Below are 23952 nucleotides of genomic sequence, written 5' to 3' on the forward strand. Positions count from 1 at the left end.
ATAGACATTCGCTGTTATACCACTTTCCTGATCTCTGCTGTACATATTAATGATGATTTGAACCAAAACGTTCAAAAATCTGGATTCATCACTCCACAAGAACTGCTGCCACTGATTTTCAGTCCAGTTCCAGGGTAATTTGGTATACCTTTGTGTCTTTTCTCAGTTTCCCTTCATTAAAAATGGCTTGTTCACAGACACCCTTCAGCTAAGACCATTTCTGACGAGCATTCAATAAAGAGCAGCTTGATCAACTAAATGACCAGATCTCAGATAGTTCTGCCCTCCATGGCAAGATACGCCAAGTTTTTGAACAACAGCTTTTTGGGAACCACCTTGTTGGTGCAAAATACTACTTTATGCCTGTCAAACGTTTTCATCTTTGGTATTTTCAGTTAAAGAACTGGAACAAGTGAAGTGTTTTGTCAGTTATGTGTAGACAACAATGGTTCATCCCTTGAGTTAGGTTCCTTTTTTATGCTTGAATGATTCATGGGTCAGTGTTAAGTGGCTTAAAGACAGACAAAAAAATTCCAATGAGAATTGTCATCTGAAACTCAGCGAAAAAGTAGCTAATGTGCAAACAAAGAACAATTGCTCAATATCTCTTTAAGGTGACAAGAAAGTCTGGCTTTCTTGCAATAATATATCAAGAAACGACAGGTGACTCGGACATTTTTTTTTAAACCACTACAGTTCCTTATACTACTGCTTCTTATAACAGAATTAAAATAAAAATAACAAAATAAAAACACTAAATAACAAAAACAGACTCTTGGATTCAATGTTTATATTGTTAGTTTGCCTCCCCCCCCTTCTCTTTAAAACTAACTAAATCATACAGCATAGAAAGCTCCCAAATTTAGTGATGAAGCCTCTCTCAGCTCCTAACAGGTTGTTTTTGTCTAGCCAACATTATCCAGCATGCCCCTGTGGTGTAATTTTGAAAACATACAATTATAGGTGTTACAAAGTGTCTAACATGGTGTTTGTTCTGTTACAGTTTTACTTGTATGTGACTGACTGCAGTGTTAAAGTTAGAACCATAAGTAAGAACGTTTACATAGTCGACAATATTACAGATTTCTGTTTTCCAGAGCCACAAGAACCTTGCATAATTTATATCGTATGGGGAAATTGAAACAAGCACAGCCCAACACCATTTTCTTCTCATGCTTGGCGACTTGTCTGTTAATGTCCACAGATTCTCATGTGTACTCAGCATTGTAGGCTGGAGGTCGCACATACACACACACACACACAAACAAAAAGCCTGGGCTCCCTCGCTGGTTCAACAGTAACTAAAGTAAGGGGTTTAAAATTTCACACTATGCTGGTTGTTTATGAACATGGGTTCCAGGAAAAGTGAGTGCTCTTCTTTTCCCTTCATTATGTTCACTCCTCTGTGCCAAGGATCTGAGGCTTGTAAAAAGCCTATTGATGGAAAGATGTGTAACTCAATCAGCTGTACATGCTCAGTGATACCAAGCTGGGATGACAAGGCAGGAAATGAGTTTCAACTGGGGAGTTGCAGATGTGTATGTGTGGGTGGTACACTCATTAGGAGGGATGCAAAGACTCTTAAAGTGCCAGTCTCAAACCAGACCCACAGGCAAGAAAAGGGGAAAACCTTCATGAATTGTCCACGACAGGCGTTCAGATCCCATCTACTGAGCACTAGATGTCAAGGCCAGTAAAGTCAGCATCATGTGCCAGTGGAAGGTGATACATGTAGGTGCAACCTAATTTAGAAATGAATGTGTGCTGTAAGAACAGCAGGAGACTGGGAGGTAAAATGCAAGCGATCAGTGATTCTTTTTTCCCTCCCCAATCTGACAGCTGCACACCCTTAATGCCAAGGTAACCCTGTATAACCACTGTGCTAAAATGTCACAGACAGTCTACCCTGATAATGTGTTCTCATCCCAGGGTGCAAAATACTGCCATTTCACCAGCAGGCACTGCATCACATACAGGCACAGCTGAATGGCTCTCTTATACAGGTGGGCAAACTTTTGTGCCTGTAAGATGGTGGGAAGTTTCAAACTTGGCAGAGAGTGCTGTCCCATTCAGGAACTTTAAGTGCTGCAATTTGTTTAGTTTTCACTTGCCAATTAGTTCCCCTTTCCATTAAAGAAACATTAGACATCCATTGTGTTTATCTATTGTGTTTATTCTTTATAATAACCAGAGACACCGACAGCATTTGGATTGTTGGCCTATAATTTGTATTTTTGTGCTACCACCAGCCTCACAATAGGCTGGAATTTTCCTGTGCCAAACCAGATTTACTTTACAACAAAGAGGAAGTATGTTAGCAAATTGCACAAATAAACCCAGAAGCTTATGCTTGATTTTGCTTCAGCTCTTTATATGTTATTAGGTTGCCCTTCCCCGCAGCTGGCTGAAGGACCAACGGCACAAGCTAAAGTATCACACAGTTTGTGATCCGGCCACCGCTGATCATAAACACCTACAACGCGTAAACGATGGTCTGCAAAGCTGTCCACACAACCACCACAAAACCATCTTTTACCCATAAGACCATAAGCAGCCTGTGTCCCTACCAAATGTTGGCTGTACAACCGCATAGTTCTATCAAGCAGTGTAGCCACTGCCCGCAGAACAGGTATCCATTGAGGGACTGCCAATAGAAACAAAGAACGCATTCACAGATTCTCTTTCTATGTGGCTGTAGATACACTGAATCTTTAACAATGCCTCTAGGTAGTGAACCTAGTTATTTCTTCTATGTTGATGGCTGTTGCTAGATTACAAAGAAAAGTAATACTACCTACTTCATGACAGTACTACATAATACCATTCAGCATTGCTAGAGGGCCAAAAACTAGTAGATGTTAAGGGTTCAATTTGTTACTTTACTGGGGAAGAGTGCACCTTGAGCATATTCTTTTTTCTTCTGGTCTCTGCCCCAAATTCAGAGGCTGCAAGGCATCTTTCAACTGGTTGCTTCATTTAGGTTCCTCAGCCTGGACAGCTTTGCCACATTCGTGAAAAACAATAATCCAAATTAGTTGATTCTGTAATCATTTTTCCCAAAAGCAAGTATGTGAGTGTGGGTATGGAGAAGACCTCAGGACTAACTGTTTATAAAGATTTTTACATTATGCCCACTCTATTCTATTACATTTATTACAGCTCACAGTTTTGTCTAATGTTTGCTTGACTTCACCTCTCAGCCAGTCCACAGTTAATGGAAGTACAGCAAGAGTTGTGTGTATTCATACGTGAATAAAACACTATATAAATAAAGCTGGTTGTGGCATTTTACTTTAATGCATTACATAATGAAAGCAGCCATTATTTATCAATTGCACAACTGGGATTTAATGACCAGGCTGCTGGTTAGTTTTATTTAGTGTTGAGAATATTGTAACAAATATGTTGACCACGTGACCACCTTTTCAGTGTGAAAATTCTGATTCTTATTTTATCCATCCATGCATGCAGCCCTACAGCAGAGCAGCCGCTACAACGACCAATCTGGACAGCGATGAAGGGCTAACTATTTGGCAACTTGGAGCGAGAGAAACTGTAACTGGTGTAAAGTACTAACAGTCCATTTCCTGATTTGGCCCGAGTGCCATGGATAAAGATGGTTAGGCAGGCATGATCTCACACATAGTGGTGCTGGGATTCGCGCTGGGAAAAGGTCTTGTGCTGTACGGGAACACCAAGACTGTGAGAAAGTGAGACACGGCGTGAAAGCTAAATAATAAAAAACGACAGAGGAAGCGGTATCCTGCGGTGTGGGTAGTTTGTAACTCAGACTGTTTTGGGGGTTATTTTAAGAAGTCTGCTGATCCACTGTTTGGAAAGTATTGTTGAGCAGGCTGACATGAGGCACACAGCCTGAGCAGAACCAGAGGGGAGATGGAGCAAAAATAAAAAGTGGTGTGACATGGTAATTTGAGCAAGAGGAGAGTGAGAGCACCAGAGAAAGATCAGATAAATCCGGGGGTTTCACTCATAGGCCATTAAAAAGAGCGATAAACCTCAGCTAAGTGCACTGAGGGCAAAGCTGGCCAAATATACACCCTCTACCATGAGTGGAAGAGGCAGTTCAGACTTGCCAAATCACACAACAGTACCATTCAGTTCCTATAAGCATTTATTTTGAGATATATTACTTGGTCTCTTGCCTGGAAGTATTTCACAGTAATCCACAGATATAGCTCTTTGATCTTTTAAGTTAGTATTACATACACATACAACCAATCAGGCTTACCAGTGACTAACTGATTAATCAATCATTTACATTCAAGCTATGCACTCAAACACACACATTAAAACCCCAACCACTTACTACAGCCATTAAAGCTCTACCCAGGTCTGATTAACTAGTGGATCCCATGCAGGCCTGCCTGGGCCTCTCCACCACTCCTTACAACTGGGTTTGTTCTTTTTAAGACAGTCCACTCTACTGTCTTAAAAAGGGGCCAGGAACTTTCCCACTAAGGCAAGCCTTCAAACTACCATGAGGTTCAAGGTCTGGGCACGGACTGTCGATCATTCTTAATGCTTCTCCGGTGACCTCTGACAATGCGTTAAAGCTTGCTGGGACCTCACAACTCCTGTGAGCTTTTTAGTCCTGTCATAGAGTTTCCAAATCAGCATTTAAAGGCACTTGTGAAGCTGGGAAGCTGTCACGTTGTTAGACAGATATAAAAATGACAGTAGAAATACGGCTCTTTGTGCTGTATCTGTAGTAGAGACGTGCTAGCCAACAAAAAGATAATTATAGCAATTAATTTGTATTAAATTCAAGACTCAATAGTTCATGTCAAAGTGGAACCATAACAGTTTTCTTTTAAGGAGTCGCCAGCAAAAAGTAAAACTGTATTTATGAAGCGCCTTTCAAGATGCTCATATTAAACATGCCCAAAGTTTCAGATAATAAGGTCAAGGTGTGTTCAAGTAACCACAGGCTTCAGACTGCTCTAAATATTAAGGGTCAGATTCTGTTTCAACATTCGGCTCAGTATGAAGTCAGAGAGATAGCTGTGAGCACATCAGCCCTACTTTCAAACCTTCTGTTTTGGAGGGAGAGCCAATCAGAAGAAGGTTGGCAAATTGATGTGCTGCACCATGGCCCAGTATAAGATAAATAAGGATTATTTTGAACTTTGACTCATTCTACTAGAGTCCAAAAAGAATAGAGTTGGCAATGAGCTCAATAAGGTCTGAGCCAAGAGTCTAGCCAGTATATCAGTGGGGCCCATGTATAGGCCGATATTAGCTCCTTACCGATATATTGGTACTGGTATTTATAGCAGTCAAAATATAAAAATTAAGTAATAAAATAGATGTGAGAAAGATGTACACGTGTGTGTGTGTGTGTGTGTGTGTGTGTGTGTGTGTCTGCCACAAATACAACCAGCAGAGTCGAGCAGAGCATATTGTAACCCTTGACTTTTGACAATAAAACTGCATTGTTATGTTATCTTAATAGTGACTCATAAATAACACGCACAACAAAATGTTAGGGAAATCTGTTTGTGTTTTTGTGCGTTTCAAAAAATGTAATAAAAATTGTCCGATATTAGATATTTAAATAACTAAATATCTATCTCAAAAAAATTTTATCTGTCAGGGTCTACAAGTTTATCTGAAGAGGGGACTTGAATAAATATATTTATTCCTATAATCTATTTGATGAATACAAAAGTAGGGGTAGGACATAATTCAACTTCTATCCCTTAGGAAGTGCATGTGATCACCACAATGCAGGCACTCCCCCACACACAGACCAGCTCAGTTGCTGAGGTGACTCACCAATCAGAGGGCACAGGGGAAGGACAGTGACACATTCGCCTTTGTAGCTGAGAACAGTCACGGGGAGATGAAGATCAATGTGCTTGCATGAAGATGGCCACGCTGAGAAACCACAGAGCAGCCACCTCATATCCTTCACCAGATGACTTGGAACAATCACGAGAGCATGGAAGGAACTGATGAGGAAACAGGCTGCGCAATCTTTAGCTCAGCTGGCTTCAGCACATCGTACTAGCTCCCTGCTTCATCTCACCATATTGACACCTGCATGAAACTGATCACAACAATAGTGCCTTTTACAGAGCAAGCTGGTGTAAATATAGTTACAATTAATGAGTTAATGAGTGGCATTAGAGTGGAAACCTATAGCACCATCAACACGTGGCAACAACAACTTGGGCTGATTTTTGACTCTTGTGAAACACAACCCCACCTTCAAAATTGTTTTCGTCCTGAGCCACATGTCACTAAGCCTGTTAACCAGTGAGCACTACCAGGAACATCAGCTTAGTAGGTGATATAACATTACAACAGAGAGGAATGTTCCTGGTAGATCCTGCTGTTCTGTGAAATCATTTACCGTAATTGTCGGGCTATAAGCCGCTACTTTTTGCACAAGCTTTGAACCCTGCGGCTTTTAGTCAAGTGCGGCTTTTCTATGGATTGTCCATGATTTTTGTCATATCGTAAGACTATTTGTTTTATTTGTTCCGCTGTTGTACGGCACTACGTTGCCTGGCGGAAGGGCATGTGATCTGACACACAGTATCGGGGTTCAAGAGTGGCATGTTGGTCACATGTCCATCCGCCAGGCAACATAGTGTTGTACAAGTAGCGCGAAAAACAAACTTCAAAGTAGCGCTACCCGTTCAGCAGGAGACGTGGATGATGAGCGCCGATAAACTTGCGAAAAGCAAGTTATGCTCAACTCCACCAGTGGAATCTGACAGCGTGGAAAAGTTTGAAAACATCCATGATCACCAACGGATTTCGAAGGGCTGGACTGCTGCATGATGGAGAGGAGGACACCGCCACGGCCCTTCTGATGGTGTTCGACACTGACACTGACAACGAGGATTTGTTTGGTTTTGAAAGTGACAACAAAGGAAAGAAGCTGAGAGTGGATGACGAAGCCATCCTGAGCCTGTTCGTATCCGACACTGGAGAAGAGGACTTTGGTGGTTTTAGTGCGCAGGAAGAAGAGAAAGATGGTGGTGAATGACTGACTTTTCTTCTTGTTAAAGCCGTGTCACTGCACCTGAGCCTAAAAGGTAGTCCGGATCCATTTTTCTGGTGTGCTGTAGGTTATTGTTATGTACTACATTTGTTACTCATTTATGAAGCACAGTACATGTTTCGTTCCATTACCGCTACTTGTACATATACCTAAAAAGTTATGCAAATATGTACCCATAACTTGTTATTCAAAATATTAATAAAAGGGGTGTGTCTCCAAACAGCCATCTCTTTCCTGACAATTCCCTTTGTGCATATTCTCTTACATATGATAAGTCAACATTGAAACACCTGCGGCTTTTAGTCAGGTGCGGCTAATGTATGTACAAAACAGGATTTTCCCCTGATTTTAGCTTGTGCGGCTAATATTCAGGTGCGCTTTGTAGTCCGGGAAATACGGTAATAACATCACTATGCATGCTTCCCATAAACCTGTTAGGAAGTGCAATCCCTGCCAAATCAGGCAGGTGACACTACTGACCAAGTATGCAGCTACAAAAATGTCTGCCTGCCACACGAGTCTCGCACAGCAAACGTGATAGCAGCTAGGCCCGCTTCTTGAAGTACTCCGCAGCTGGAGCCTTCACCCAGAACTTCCCAGAGGCTGGAGATATTCAAGCCAAGCTGGACGGGTTACAATCACACTCATCACTGACTCAGAAAGCTTACATCTGGGCTCACCTACAACAGCAAGCTGGCCTTTTAATCCCCTCATGTGGTGACATGATAGAGGCAAGGATTAAAAGCCAGCCAGCCAGCCATCCAGCCAGTCAGTCAACACCACTGCCCTGCCTGGCTGCGTACTTGCATCATCGTCCCCAGTGCTTCACTTAGCTTTTACTGCAACTGGGGAAGGACAGTTCAGCAGATGCTCGAGACCAGGCTGTGGTCATATAAATCTATAATGCAGTACCATTACTCCTGCTATACTTCATCTATAAATAGGCTGCAGGCAACCTTCTGTGAATAAACAAAAATACTGAAAAACAGTTGATCAGACCAATACAGTTCCAACACACTGCAGAAATTTACATAACAGGCAGACTTCAGCCCTAAAAGTGTTCAGGATGGCGTTCATCCTCAACTCAAGCTTTCTGGACTCTCTGCATCCCATGAACTTGAAACAAGACAACACACTTGCAATGAAAATTCAAAGACAGACATACATTTTAATCACACAAGCTAAGCCATAACAACAGGATATAAAGATCAACATATAATGATCAGATATTTAATAGAGTGCCTGCACTGATATTTGAAGGAAATATTGGTAAAGAGTTAACAAGTGTGACCAAAATGTTTACTTTCAAATAAATTTTTTTTTAAAAAAGCACTATTTTAAGTAAATTTTCACAACTACTTCTCCCCTTAATCAACAGTCTGTACCTTGCACCTGCATTCAAACTTGGCCTCCTCAGTAGCACAGATGTGGCTGTTGCTTTCCCATAGCTCTGGCTGCGCTTCCCCCTGCAAGCCCGGTGTTTCCGACTGCTCATTCTCTTCTAGATGCCGGCTCGCTTTGACAGTCTGAGGTACTTGAAGCCATCTGCTCTGTGCTGCGCACTCCATTCTCTCACATTACTACCAAACATTTGGCTAAAGGGTCTTTAAGCTGGGTTTCCTTCGGGGTTTGGTTTAATAGGATAGGATCACTGACGTAGTACAGGGTGTGGGTGGGGAGTGCATCCCACCCGACTTGTCCTTTCACCGGGTTTCACCCAATTTCTAGGCTTTCTGAAGCCAAAAAAAAAAAAACACTAAAGTGGCATGTGTATTAGTGCAACAGCTGACCACTACTTATAAAGTCCACTACAAAGATAACAGGATATGCAACTGTTAATAAAGCTCTTGCAATCATTTTCTTATCAAATAAAAAAAAAGTCCTTTCCTTGAACGTTGCCCTTCTTCTGTCCTAAAAAAGACCTTGTAAGGAGCAGAGCGATAAGACAACCACAGCTAAACAGTGCCTAAATCCACCTAAGGTATCAATTATAGGTGTTACAGACTCAAAGAGGTTTATTTTTATAAACCAGGTCACAGGGGTTACACATCACTGACTACTGTTACAGCCAAGTTAGACCACACACCTGCATAAATTTGACTAAACTAAAACGGCATGTCTGTTTTACAGGCAGTGAACTGTGAATAGTTTTAACATAATAATCTGAGGTCAAGCAAGGGTCATGAAGTTCCACAGAAGGACACCCAAGTGTCAATAATCAGAGCTTCTTCAAAAATAAGAAAGATGTGTGCCACAATTAAACTATGACTGAAAAGACCATATCCGAAAAATGTAAGCGGTCTGTGTTTTGCGTTTGTCACGTTTATGCTCAAGATAATGTGACACAAATATACACAAACCTACAAAAGCATGTGGGACCTCATGCTATGAGAGAGCTTTTAAATACCCAGTATCAGCACAACTTGTGAGAACAGTTGGATACTGTCGCCCACCTCCTGAGTCCTAAATATTTCACTTAAATGTCAGCCTTAGTGAAAACGGGTATGAGAAAAAGAATAACATTCCTTCCCTTGTGTTATAAGCAGTGAAAAGCATCATTTAAACCGTCAACGGCCGCCGCCGATTCAGCTTTGGTGCCAGCTAGCCTGTTAGCATCGTCACACAATGCCAGCTTTCCCAGCAAGCTCGCGCTGCGGCGAGGTCCTCAGTGGTGGTCCAGCAACAGCGAGATATACAAAAGCACTTATGTGTAGGGGAGAAAAATGCCGCCTGTCTTACCTTTTTCATGCGAGGAGCCTCGGCAACGGTTCCGTCCCGGTTGACAAACGCCTCCCCGCCGTTCTGCTGCGGGTCCGAGCGTTTCATAGACGACGCTTGAGGCATCTTCGCCGGGTTTGGGGTGAGCAAGCCCGTGCCTCCTTCCCCGGCTTTCGCGGAAGGCTCCGCGATAGGGGACACGGCAGCCGCGGAACCGGCCTCGTGCGGGTCGTTTCTGGGGAGGTTCTTGCCTTCCGACGTGGGTGTCACCGGGGATTCAGCCGGCAGGTCTTTGCCGGTGGGGACGTCTTTGAGTTCGACCTCTGCCATTTTCGCTGCCACAACCTGGACTGACATCGCTGCAGTTTCTCAAAGTCCTTTTTCCAGCACGATAGCGAGTCAAGCGGATGTGAGCGGAGGAGCCACGACGGCCAAATGCATTGTGGCTCTTGTAGTTCCACTAAGTAGCTCAATGGCCCACAGGACACTTCTCACACCACTTATTCGTTCATGAGTAACGTTTTATTCGACGTCAATACATGCAGCAAAAGAACAATATCGTTACTTATTATTATAATACATTTAAATTAGCTAAAAAGAGAGTCCTAATAGACATTGAGACCACATTTCCCAATAGAGATAGCCGGGTTGTTAAATACACTCTGGGAAATGCAGTTTTTAATAAAAAGAGGACGACAATAAACTACATAACAAACGTGAGCTTTGCAGATAATGCGGTTTCAAGAGACAATCTCATAAAATGCACACTTAGATCTTTTTTGTGAAAAATAATCAAATTTCTTTCTAAAATAAAATATTTACAACGTACAAAATCCACTACTGGTGGTGGTCAGAGGGCCCGGTTGCGCCAGTGTTCGGCAGCCTTGCCTCTGTCAGTGCGCCCCAGGGTGGCTGTGGCTACAATGTAGCTTGCCATCACCAGTGTGTGAATGGGTGCATGACTGGATGCGTAAAGCGCTTTGGGGTCTTTAGGGACTAGTAAAGCGCTATACAATTACAGGCCATTTACCATTTTACTTGTTTTGTCAAAGTAAGCAAGAGCAGGCTGCGCTATTACACTCTGTGTGTACCAGAGTGTTTATCAATACTCTAGTCAATATACTGCATCACATAATGCGGTGGTACATAAGACGGGTACAAGACGAAGGTCAAATCACAAATAAGGAGCTGCACTGCCACCAAGTGGATGCCTAAGATATTTAAAAAAACAAACAAAAAAAACAGATCTCAAGCACACTGCGTACAGTTCAAGGAAATGAAGAAACAAGTGTTTTCTATAATTAATATTTCAATTTAATTTCCAAGTCTCGTTTGACACTTGTAAAACAGCTTTATCGAAAACAAACAAACATGTAGAGGGTGGTATAAAATCTAAGGAAAAGAAATATTCACAGAAACAGACGTTGGTGACTTGAAGGCTTTTCATCTCTCCATCACACATAGTTCAACTGTTGTACATGTATGTGCAGCATTTCCGCAGCTGTACATATATGTACAACTGCTTTCAGCATAGCTGCAATATCCACTGGTCTTTTTTTCCCCTCCCCAGTAATTCAAGCGCATGCCAGGAATAATCCGATTATTGCATTCTAAACTACAACAGGACAGGCGGGGAAAGCGACAAAAAGTTGCTATTTACATTCAAGCTGATGGGTCTGAGCCCTTGCTGTCCACCAGATAAATCTGAGGTATATTATTTACAAGGCTGCCATGCGGGTACATTCTTAAAGTAAAAAATCAGAAACTCCAAACACTGTTAAAAAATACAGCTCTTTGTTGTATCATAAGCACTCTGTGGTGAAAAAGAAACATGTCTCTAAAAATGCAAATGAAAACACAGCAGGCTGTCAATCATCAAAATGTTCAAAGAACATGCATCTACTCTAACTGAAGTCTTGTGTGCTGTTTGTTTGCTGTTGTGTTTTTTTTTTTGCTCATGTCCACCAGAAAGGGGACACACATGTCCTCAAATCCACTTGGAGTTCCCTTGTAACTTAATATTTGAGGATGACGCCTCAGTCCTCAAATATCCACAGGATGTTCACACCTGAGAGGCCCAGATTCACTCTCCTGAGGAGAATATGAGAACAATTTAACCACAGTACACAAGACAAGGTCAAAGTAGTCACTTAAAATAAATAAAAGTCTATCTTAAATCTGAACTTTAGTGCATCATTTCTATCGGGAAAATGAATCATTTCATGATTCTTTCTAATGGCTCTGTTCATGTTGGAGATTAAAATCCAACTAGCTTTGAATAAAGAGAAACACTCACCCCAGCATCCCTGACTCCTTGGTCTTAATAACATAGAGGAACATGAGGATTGTGTGGAACAGGTTGTTCCTGCCCTGTAACCGAAATCAACATAGGTTCACATCAGCGCAATAAAGTGTTACAAACAAGCAAGAAAACCTCAAATGTTACTGAACGATACGCCCGTTACATGCTGGCTCTTTCTCTAGGACGAGGAAGGCCCATGGATTTAAAGTAACAAGAGTTATTCTTTTATGAATAAAACATGGGTTTTTGATTTGCAAATCATTTTATTCAGCATCCCAACATTTGATAATGTGATAATGGCATTAGTATTTTAAGTTATCCTCCATGAAGGAGATTTTAATGTTTCCTTGGGAAAACAGAGGAATATGTAACAACCGCAAAATTATTGGCTACATTGTTAATTTAAACACTGCCTACAAATGGCCAACAATTTTACAACTGGTGCATTCCTAAAAAAAAAGAAGAAAATAAAAAGGAGTGAGAACCTTGGGAAGACTGTAGACATGTCCTTGGTAGATGAGCTGGTAGTGAGGAGGAGTGGTGCTGCTTTGATGAATGCAGAAGAGGTTCTCCTTGGTAACATCTATGAGTTAATACAAAAAGGTGACACAAAAGAAAAAAAAAAAAGCAATGCTGGATTTCAAGGAGGATCAAACAGTGGCCATCTTAAGTCTTTAAGTACTATTCTTCAAATCCTATCTAATGTTGTGCTCACCAGGTTTGTCCGGGGTGTGGCTAAAATGTTGAGAAGTGAAAGTCTTCCCATCTGGGTACTTTGGGTGCGGAGGCAGCCTGGAGTCCAGGTATGTGCAAAACACATGCATGAGGATCTGAGGAGACAGACACGTAGTTATTGTGACACAACTGAGCCACAGCGTGTGCAGTAAAAGAGCAAGGTCGCTTTGATCTGACGAGTAGAACAATTACGGTAATTATTCCAACCTTTGCTACTGACATTTACTTTTTAGCTCATTCACACCCCATCCTTGTCCTTTAGAAGCATTAAAAAATCATTTATATGATGAGAACTGAACACTGGAGCAATTTAAACACATTTTGAGTATACTCACATGTGACATTTATTAAATGCACATAATAAATAAATAATTGCTGCTCATTATGTCTGTGTGGATATCGCTGGGTGTGGTCATGTACACTCACAGCACAGTCAGTAGGAAGGTCTGTATCCCATTTCCTGTTCTTCAGGTCACCACCACCGTTCCAGCGAAAGGAGCTCATACAACCGCTGTGAGCCAGCTCTGACACAAAGAAGAAATAAAACACACAGCACATATGCAGTGAAGTCCAATCACAGGTCCACAGTGTTCATTTTTCATGGCTGAAAATAACACATTTTATTTAGTTTGATGCAGGTATACAGGACTTTTTATATATATCAATTAATGCCTATATGCTTTAATATTATACGCACCCTTTATCCGGTCCACTAGATACTCCTGGTTGGGTGTGATATCCAAGTATTGGACAATAGAGTTCAAAGTAGGGATGGAGGAGGCTTTGGTCACTGCTGCCTGTTTCAGACTGCTTATGCTGGCCTCTGGTGGAGAAAAAAAGTGAAAAGGTAAAGTAGCTGGCATAACAGTGCCTACAGAGTGTCAATTTCAATTGATTTGGAAATATTTTGAGGCAACTCCTTACTACTCATCAGTCAATAGCAGATTTTAGAAGTTTACCTCCTATCTGGAGCTCTGGGCAGCCCATTCTCCTGAGCAAGCTATTAACTGAGTCTATTTCTTTGACCAAGGGGACCAAGATAGTATCACTGATCCACTGCAGACACACATAAAATTATTTTTTAAAATTCAGATCAAATATTTCTGGACACCTGGAATTCATTAAATATATAGATATAAGTGAAGCCCTACTCACATTTCTAAGCTTGGCTGTCCAGCCATCAATGCGATCCAAAACCGGGCGACTGGTTGTGATTCTCGCCCACACCTACGTATCAGAAAGGAGATAGAAAACATTTTCAAAAGAGCCAACTATAGTTTAAAGAAGAGACAAAAAAAGGCTAATCTTTCAACTGATAAACCCCGCCCAAAAAACAAATACTGACACACAGACCTCCTCTGCAGCCTGTTTGGAGCCCAGGTCCGTCTCATCCTTGTGGGCAGAAGGCGCCTGAGAGCGGCATGCAGGCTGGTAAAGGAACTTCCTCAGGCTCTGCGCATAATCTCCCACCGAACGGTTGTAGTTCCAAAACGTAGGACTGTGACTTGGAGACACAGACTCTGGACTTCCTACACAGGGAATGATGCCATCATGACATCAGAAGTGACCTACTATGTTAGAATGGGGGATACTCATGCTAACTATAGCCAAAGTTTCAAATAGAGCTGGGCGATAGAACGATAACGATATGTATCGCGATATAACTTTTACTCGATAGAGAAATTAAGCTATCGCGATAGACCTCGCCGCTCTTGTCCTCTTAAAAAAAAAAAAAAAAAAAAAAAAAAAAGGTCAGCCAATCCAAATTAAGTAGCGCAGAGCCGAACCAATCACAGCTGCAGCGTCACGTCGCGTGACTTGTTACGTACAGCACAAGTGCCAAGCCGCACGTGTGTTTGTTTGGGAAGCAGCCAGCGCGTAATGGAGGAAATGAGTGTGCCGACTAGAAAAATCAACCGAGCGTGACCGAAGAGAAAACAGATGATGGTTCCAATGCCGGAGAGATTGTCGAACGGAAGAGCCATAGAAGTTCCGTAGTGTGAAGGTATTTCGGCTATTTCAAGTCTGACAAAAAATAGAGTAGCGCGCACTGTAAATTGTGCCGAAAGCAAGTCTGGAAATACAATAAACTGGAGCATGCGTCACACTGTGCGCCACGTTATTGTTTCGGTGAAATGAATTTCTACAATACTGTTAATTCTACTCTCTGCAGTGTTTAAATGCTTACATATACACACAGTTACTGTCCCTCCACACATACGACTCGGTTCTGCTTCTATGCCCCAGCTTTGTTTCCTTTTTCCCACCGAGGCTTCTAGACTTCTGATTGGCCAACATTTCGGCACGGTTAGGAATCTAGCGCCACCTGCTGCTTTGGCATGTTCATAGCAGCGTTTTCCTTCATTTCTGCCTTTATGTGTGGACGGGATTATTTTTTAAAACGAAAACGGAAAATCTCAGTTTTCAAAAATACCCGTGTACGTGTGGGCGTAGCCTCAGTCTCTGACTGGAAGCGCTAATTCGTCATTCGGCTTTTGTCAGACTAAAGTAACTGTTAAAAGTGTTTGAAAAGCTAAGCTATACAACAAGGAGAGATTGAGAATTTCCTTTTAGTTCTCAGTTTATTTGATATTGACAAAAGTTAGTCAGTTTTGTCTGTTCTTCTGTAAAACAAACTAAGATTTATTTTTAGAATTAATATTTTGTTTCCAAGTGGAATTGACAATTTAGTAGTCTGTTTCGTTTGTTCATTTTGAAACTTAAACGCTTTAGCGGCTGCCTTTTGTGTAGTTTGCAATATTTGCCTTTATTTATCTGAAAAAGTCTCATGTTCCTTAAGTACATCTACCCTGTTGAACTTATTATGGGAAATAAATATTTAAATAAAAACAAGCTGCTGATTATTTCACATTTTACTTGTGAGCAACAGCACATTTAAATCTTACAAATATAGTTATTTGGCTTATATCGTGATAGATATAGTTATCGCCTGAAATGAAAAAAACATATCGTGATATGAAAAAATCTCATATCGCCCAGCTCTAGTTTCAAATAATAAGGATTTTCCACTCTTGGATCTGTACAATGTCCAAGAGAGGCACTATCCTTCAAGGCTGTAGTTCAAACCTTGCTTGTTAGCATAAACCCAACTGCCTAATTGTATTCATTCATTCATGCTTTAAAAATCGTGAATGAAACCTACAATTTCCTCTGTGATCTACTCTACTTTAGCTACCTACCAAGCTGGCTCCGATGACTCCTTTCCTCCTCTGTTCGCAGGAACCTCTCCAGACTTTTTAGATCCTCCATGTAGTCCTCCTTGCTTCCAGGGGAGTTAAACACTGAGGGAGGTGTGCGGTAACGAGCCCTCAAGCTGGAGCCTTCTGCTGACCCAATAGTAGTGGGATAAGGAGAGGAGCCAGAGGGTGGACTGTAGTTCAGCACCTGAAACAAGGAGAATCGTTAATGGAAAGGAAATGGAGTTCAGTTTTCTTTTTTTCTCGTGTACTCATGTCACTCCTGGTTAAAAGTACCTTTCCAAAGGACACAGAAGGGGAAAAGGGGCCTCCTGCACTGTTTGTTGGGGATGGGTTGCTGAGTGTGGGGCTATATCCAGGAACACAGCTGGGGGAGAACTTGGGGCTGCTGGAAGCTGTATGAGAGGGACTAAAGCTGAGCACGCTCTGGCCCTGCAAAGGAGATGACTGGGCTGGAGCCGGAGCTTCCTTCTTTTCTGGCTTTTGGGGCGGAGATGCCTGAATACCTGCAAAACAAAAAACCCCAACTCTGGCTCATATGTTCATCTAAAGATCGGATGGGGCTTCCTTTCTGCTACTTTACTTGCCACAAAGGATCTTGAACATAGCAAGAACTGGATAAAAGGTGTGGAAAAATATAAACCATAAATTTGCGCCTCACTTGTGTTTCTCAGACCCAGAAGGTGATGCTGCTCAGGGCTTACAGCAATTGTGGACGGAGCCATTGTGTATTTGAAATACTTCCAGAAGTCAAAAAGAGCATTGAGGCTAAAAAGGGAGGCAAGCACCAGTTCTGTAAAAGAAGAAAAAAACTAAATAAAAGACTGTAGCAGAGCATGAACATGCAGGTGGCAAATTAAAAGCCATTTCCCTGTATTCCTGGCATGAGTCTTTTCAGCATTATATATGGTATCGTGCAAAATTCCTCTCATGTGCAAACGAATGGAAATACAGCATGAAAAACAAGTCTCTCAAGTTACAATTTAAAGTTGTTGTAAAAGCAGCCAATGTCCAAAGAAAAACTCTGAAAGAATTTCAGAAAGTCAGGACAACTATAAGAAGAACACATTATAACCCTACAAGAAAGTCTGTTTGCTTGGAAGCAAAACATGAAGTGAAGCATGAGTTAAGACTTTTCTACACTGTAAATGTTACTTTAAGCACAGCTGAGAATAAATAGGACTTATTCTGAACAGAGAAACAAAACACAATTCTGATACGTAGCCTAATACGGTATATTAGGTCTGGGTTGCTGTTTGTGCAGTAGTGTAGAGGAGCCTCACCGATGTACCAGATAGGCCAGTAGGTAATGTTGTAGTATCGGCTCAGCAGCTTGCCTGACCTGATAGAAAAGTAAAAAGTAAAACCAGACGGGTACATAACCACACCGCCAAGCACACAGCATTATTTAACATTGAGGTATGTAACTTACATTTCAGTGTAAATCATGCCAGCAAGAGATACGTTTAGAACAGCCCAGGCAAGGACCACCTGACGAGCCTGCTCCTCCCTCCTCATCCTCAGCGCCCTGTCTATCATGCTGGGCATCCCCTCCTTCGGCGGAGTGAACATGGTTTTATCCCACTGATCAGGCTGAGGGAAAGCATAAAGAAATAACTGTTCTCTGGCTCGGCAAGGAATAAAACCGCGTGACAGTAATAGCTGTACTTGGCTCGCGACTACGGGTACCATAGCATAGTTTAGTTAGCCCGGCATACTAACAGGAAGGGCTAGCTAAAGTTAGCTAGCTTACAAGTTAAAACAGTTCTAAGTTAGAGGCTTGGTTACACTTTATGCGCCCCTTCTCATTGTTAAAAGTAACAACATTTGAACCAAACATTAATACAACCACAAAACAAACACAAAGCACAGGGAATTTAAGAAATTCATACCACGCTAAAGTGAATGACAAATGCGGCGCTCCATGATTTGTATTTCACCGGAAGTTGTAGGGTGCACTTCCGGTACCTTCTATATACGCATCAAAGCTGCTCAAATTTCAATAGTAAAAATAAAATATTATTATATTCTTATATATATTAATGCAGACACAATTAATTATTTGTTCATTTTCTGTAAGACTAAAGTAGTAGATTGCGCTTTAATCTTAGAAGGTCACAGTTTGTTTCAGGTCATAAATATTGAAACATGTGATATTAATATGGCCAACTGGGGGCGTTGCCCATCTTGTTTTACCATTTTCATTCACGTAGAGTTGAAATAAGGTATTAATGGCTTAAACTAAGGTCTAATTTTGACAGACACATAATCACAAAAAGACAAACACAACCCGAATTAACTAATAACAGAAGCTATTAGTTATAAAGTTATTCTATTTGTATTTAATATCTTGAACGAGAGGGAGACAGGTGTAAGAGTGAAACTGCAAGGAGCAGAGGTGGTGAAGGTGGATGAGTGTAAAAACCTCATCCAAAGGAAAGGGAAGGTTTACAAAAGGCTTGAAACCCCATTAATAACTATAGGGACAATCAGTCCCATACCATATACTGTCATGTTAAAATGTTTCAGTGATCAACAATTCATGCAGGAGTAAAAAGTGTGACAACCAACCCTGGTCTACCCTACATCAGAGGGACAGCTAGGGATGAGCGGTTAAGAGACAGAGTGAGAGACGCAGGGCAGAAAATGTTTGTGCGAAGGAGGGACAGTGGATATACTGTACAATGGGTGTTAAATATGGAGCTGTCAAATAGAAGAAAAAGAGAAAAAACGGCGAGAAGATTCCTGGATGTAGTGAAGCAGGACATGCAGAGAGGTTGGTGTAACTGAAGGGATACAAAAAACATGGTGAGATGGAGATAGATGATTCACTGTGATGATCCTAAAGGGAGCGGCAGATTAATTGTTCACGATGCAGACTTCTCAAAAACTCCCCCTAGGATCAGATGTTCTTAGCATCACTTTACTAATAGTCTGCTGTTTAAGAAAGACTGATATTTGTGAATCATGCCTCATTTGCCTCAAGATCAAACACAAACTGAACAAATTTTCAAAATTCAAGAGCATATACAAACAACATGGAAAATAGATAAATACAAATAAAAAAAAGTTAACAGAAAAAATAAAATAAAAGCTGTATTTTGAGGAAAGAAAGCCAACAAATCCTCAGTGTGAACTATGGTGGAGGGGGCATCATGGTTTGGTACCTTATTTCTTGGTCACCTGGAAATCACCTTGAAAGCAGTAAAGGGGAAAAGATGACTTTAAGCTTTAATCCTAAAATGTAACAGGAAATAATCAAGGCAGCAGCCTGTGAGCTGAAGCTGAATCTGGAGAAAACGGTGTGTGTGTGTGTGTGTGTGTGTGTGTGTGTGTGTGTGTGTGTGTGTGTGTGTGTGTGTAGAGGAGGTGGTCTGGCATTTAAGGTTTTCAATATATCATTTTCAGATTTGGTTTGAAGATCACACCAAATATGAAAATTAGCAAAGACTTTATATTTCCACCACAAGTTTTTTTTATGGAGCATCCTCAAACATTACAACAATATACTAGACCTAGACCTTTTTCAATATGACAACCTACAACATCACATTGACACCATAACAAAATTACACAGTGTGTGAACATATCTTAAAATCTCAAGTTTTTCAGCTTATACAAGCCACAAATGCTCGCTAAATTTGGCTCCTGGGTGTGCTCTCTGGGTGTTCTTGTTCAGGATTTATTCCAGCCAATATCTGGCAGTAAAATTCTGTATCAAATCAAAAAGGTCATACACGTTCATAAGTCGAACTACTTCGGGGCTTGTAGTTTAACTTTGATGAAGTACAAAACATTTGCTGTATGAAAATGTTCATCTGTGGTAAAATACAAATAATCAAGATGGTTTGCTGGTGGTGCAGTGTTTGCTTCCGGGACCTGAGGTTAATCTCCATTTCTTTCTTTGTTCTCTTCCTCTCCTCTTCATAAAATTTGATTTCTTTCTGGTTCTCAACCAGCATCTGTCTTTCTTCCTTACACTGGGTGAGCTGCTGCCTCAGAGCAGCATTTTCTGCATCCAGCTCCTGACTATCCAGAAGGGCTTGGTGCAGGGTTTGCAGCATGCTGTTGGGGAGCATGTCCATCATGCTGGGATGCAAAATCAGGCTGCACTTGTTCAAGTGACTAAAAGACAAAGAAATACACATGCAACACATGCAAAATAAACATGTTTTGATTCACTAAAGACAGTCACTTAACATTAAGATGAATTATTCTCAACAAGAACTGTATACTATTCACAAACTCATGCAAACTGTTAGATCAGCGGTTCGAGAACTCCAGGCCTCAAGGGCCAGTGTCCTGCAGGTTTTGGATCTCATCCGAGGTCAGCACACCTGAATCAAAGGATTAGTTTATTACCAGGCCCGTGGAGAACTTCAAGATATGTTGAGGAGGTAATTTAGCCATTTAAATCAGGTGTGTTGGATCAAGGACAAATAAAACCTACAGGATACCGGTCCTTGAGACCTGGAGTTCCCCACCCCTTTGTTAGAGTGTAGGTAGATCTAATGGCCATCAGGCTCAGCATGAGGCTACCAGTATGGGTCATTAAAACTCATCCCACCCTTCTTTCATCCTGACCCTCCCTGGAAACTTTATCTTTTGATCCAATCACACAATTGCATTTGTACAGAGATAAGATGAACCAATCAAAGAATACTGGACTGTCCTAAACACTTTAAGAAAACAGTCTCTGATATTCAGAAAATCTTACCTCGCCTGTTGAGTTGGTGCTTATCTCCATGTTGACTAAACACAGACAGTGTAGAAGTACTAGTCAGAGTATTGTTGTAGTTTTGCTTCTAGTTTTGGTGCTTTTTCTGTAGTTTTCCTGGTTGTTTGCTGAGTTTCATCTGAGAATTGATTTTCTATTGGACTTCAGATTAGAAATGAATCTATTAATCTAGAATTCTACAGTTTTATATCACAAACTGTACATACAGAACCTACAGTGCACATATCCTACTACACGTATAAAATGTAGTGGACTACAGGACCTGGATTTTCCTGTGATGTCTAAAGGCCATATGTGGTGATTGTGCTTTAACTTTTGTCCATCTGTAAATGTGATGGAAAAATAAATACAATATTTTACCTTTACTTACATAGTAAAATTGTATTACTATTCATTACATTCTCACATATCCATCACTTTAATAACCCGGATACGTGTGACTATAAATAAACCTTTTTTTCTCTCAAAATGCAGTTTGAGATTGCAAATTAAGCATTGCATTTATTTCCCCCGCTATACACTGACCAGCCACTTTATCTAGAACGCATGTTCAACTGTTCAAATATCTTATCAGCCAGTCACATGGTAGCAGCTCAGTGCTTTCAGGAATGTAGTCTCAGTCAAGATGATTTGCTGAAGATCAGCCTGAGCAGCAGAATGTAGAAAAAAAGATGATTTAAGTGACTTTGAAGTGAACATCGCACGATTGTCGTTGCCAGACTGAGTATTTCAGAAAATGCTGATTTACTGAGATGATGCCAGCAACATGGTTTAATAAACTGGGCTACATATAGTTCTGTGTTACATCACTGCTTCTTTTATCAACACTATGTCAGCTTTCAGACAGCGAGGACATCAGTGCATTTGTACGCCACATATGCTTCTTGACGTAGGATTACAACAGTTCAGTGTGTTCTTTGTTTTTCATCTCAGAATGTGGTGAATGCTTTGAGAATTTGATAGGACATGAACTTTTACATTTGAGCCATGTTGTCAGAATGCACGCAAAGTGTGGTTTTGGCATTGTGTCTTGAAATAAACAAAGCTTCCCCGGAAAAAAAAGATGCAATCAGCATGGCGGCATATGTTGCTCCAAAACCTGTATAGATTATTCTGCATTAATGAGGCCTTCACAGATGGGAAAGTTACCCACAACATGCTTACGAATGCAATCTCACGCCATCACAGATGCAGGCTTTTCAACTGTCGAGCTATTTAAATGCAGGAGTTTTACTAAAGATTTTTTATGGTGTGGCATTACTCCTTTCAATAAAGTAAAGCAGCTGCTTCCCCCACTGCTGTAATAGTAATGATGAACTAACGCTGATAAACTTGCTTTGCCACAAACACATGCTCTTTCAAAACATGTTTTTTAAGTTGAGCTCCACTTGTGTTTTTCTGCAGTTTGAGGAGGACACCTCAGCATCATTGCGTGCCCTGTTAGTCCCATTTCTTCCGTTTCCGTCCCCGGATGAGGGCTCTGTGTCTGAACATGCGGCAGCAATCTTTCCTGGTGGTCCCCTACTGATCTCACTGCAGCTGATAAACTTTATCGCACCTAGTCATCGCGAACGTTTGCAGGAATTCTCTCACCATGCGCTGCACGAATGTGTAGCCTTGCGCAAACAGGAATAGATCAGCAGGCTTAATATTGAGATTAAACTTGCTTGTCTGATTGTATTCTAATTTCCTTCCTCATTTTTCTTCCACGTTATTTTCTTTATTGTTTTCATCTTTCTGTTTTTGTGACTACATAATTGAAATCTTGCTTAGCATGCTTTTCACCACATTGTAAGGGATATACCCAATTGTTCTCAAGCGTGTGTTTACTAAGGGCCCATGGTGGCCCTGTGTGACAAGATGTTCAGAGGACAACAATGTTTGAGCAGTTGTTTTTGTTTTGTTTTTTTAGTCCCTCAGATTCAAAAAACTGATTGTATAGGAGGTAAGGATGTGGAACACACTTTCCAAAAATAAAACACAATCCACATGATTCCTCACAACCCTTTCCTCTTTATTATGGGTTAAATCTCACGCACACATAGGCAACAAATTTCACACTGAAATAGATCCATGGATCCAAGGAATCTGTGCAGGAATCCGATTAGAATCTGCCTGTGTACTTCAGGAAAGAAAACATGCATTATGGCAGAAGCTTTAGTAGCTTCAGTAGTAGCTTCATGTTTTCCATCTTTAGAGTGCCGCTGAACCATCAAGCGCAAAGTACCAGCACTTGGCTAATTATTGGGTCTAATTCACACACTGCACTACCAAACGCCTTTTGTTGAGGGTTTGTCATGCTTTAGTGGAAATCAATGCCATTCTCCCCTATCTGCACGGTTCAGTTGGCGTGCATTCTGCAGGGCTTTCCAAATCCCCTTTAACTGTATACAATATCGCTAATGTTTACTTTTTGGGGGTAAATTTGTGGTTTTGGTATTACAGAAAATGAGAAAGGGGCTGTTTCCATGCAGGCCAGCGGAGGTTGGAAGGATAAACATGCAAATAGTAGAAGTAGAGACGAATGTTTCTAGAGTTTCCTCTTATGAAGCTGAGGGTTCCCTGATAAATGCATTCCTCAAGATATTAGAAGGCAAAAACTTCCTGAGTACCATGAGATATGAAGTAGGTGGTCTTTGAAGAACATTTAGGTGCAAAAAACATGAAGAAAGAGAGAGATACTTTCTTCTGAAGGGATGCTTCTTGCTTAAGGAGTGCTTGGGAAACTGCTTTAAAAGCATGGTTTTGCAAACAACCGTTTAACACTGGCGAGAAATCAAGTATGCTAATCTACAGCTGCACAAACTGCTTGACAATGCTGATTATTTATTACAAAAAATAAAAGTTAAATGGCAGAAAAAAAGCAAGGAGTACTTTGGTATTGTCAGCTCATACATAAAGCAGTAAGATAAAACACTCAGAATGCACAGCTTACAAATGAGAAGGTAGATGTCATCATTGAGTGCTGTTCATCTTCGGGCTTGGCTTAAGAAGGTTTTTGTCCAGAGTGAACACTGAGCAGCAAATGGCCTTTAGCACAAGATTCTCAGCAGTCAGGGTGGGAGAAAAGGGCTCATCAGAAGGGCTACAGTTACAACAGAGAAGCAACAGCAAAGTAAAAATCCTCGATTTTCTGTCATGGCCAAAAGCGTTTTCATAGTTACAAATATATCAGGAGACTAACTGAATTCTTGAGCTCATATTAATG

The 23952-nt window shown here is 41.1% G+C and overlaps 2 protein-coding genes across 4 annotated transcripts in view; both read right to left on the reverse strand.

Moving 5' to 3' along the window:
• The window catches only part of ahcyl2b (adenosylhomocysteinase like 2b), a 50159-nt gene extending 39970 nt beyond the window's left edge, over positions 1–10189 (reverse strand). The window contains exon 1 of one of the 3 annotated variants that reach the window (XM_004560820.3): positions 9773–10186. In XM_004560820.3, coding sequence (XP_004560877.1) covers positions 9773–10108 — 336 coding nt within the window. In that variant the 5' untranslated portion in view covers positions 10109–10186. Of the gene's footprint in view, positions 1–8418; positions 8610–9772 lie in introns of those variants that run through there. The other 2 variants (XM_076875900.1, XM_012921754.3) reach the window with 2 other exon arrangements.
• An 853-nt stretch (positions 10190–11042) lies between these two features.
• tmem209 (transmembrane protein 209) lies at positions 11043–17967 on the reverse strand. The gene is made up of 15 exons (XM_014409615.3): positions 17899–17967; positions 17439–17599; positions 17290–17348; positions 16668–16799; positions 16283–16512; positions 15989–16193; positions 14142–14317; positions 13944–14015; positions 13748–13844; positions 13486–13611; positions 13215–13312; positions 12769–12883; positions 12539–12636; positions 12048–12121; positions 11043–11842 (listed from the first exon to the last, which is right to left on the reverse strand). The coding sequence occupies exons 2-15, from the start codon at positions 17576–17578 to the stop codon at positions 11788–11790; spliced, it is 1677 nt and encodes a 558-aa protein (XP_014265101.2). The 5' UTR covers positions 17579–17599; positions 17899–17967; the 3' UTR covers positions 11043–11787.
• Positions 17968–23952: the final 5985 nt, after the last annotated feature.

Source organism: Maylandia zebra, linkage group LG17 (genome assembly GCF_041146795.1).
Source record: "Maylandia zebra isolate NMK-2024a linkage group LG17, Mzebra_GT3a, whole genome shotgun sequence".
Lineage (NCBI taxonomy): Eukaryota > Metazoa > Chordata > Actinopteri > Cichliformes > Cichlidae > Maylandia > Maylandia zebra.

Excerpts from the sequence above, each read along its gene's own strand:
- tmem209 (XM_014409615.3), bottom strand. The coding sequence starts at position 17,578 with ATGTTCACTCCGCCGAAGGAGGGGATGCCCAGCATGATAGACAGGGCG. Across the intron at positions 14,318-15,988 it reads GAGTCATCGGAGCCAGCTTG|GAAGTCCAGAGTCTGTGTCT; the intron begins GTAGGTAGCTAA and ends TTCCCTGTGTAG. Across the intron at positions 13,845-13,943 it reads GGACAGCCAAGCTTAGAAAT|TGGATCAGTGATACTATCTT; the intron begins GTGAGTAGGGCT and ends GTGTGTCTGCAG.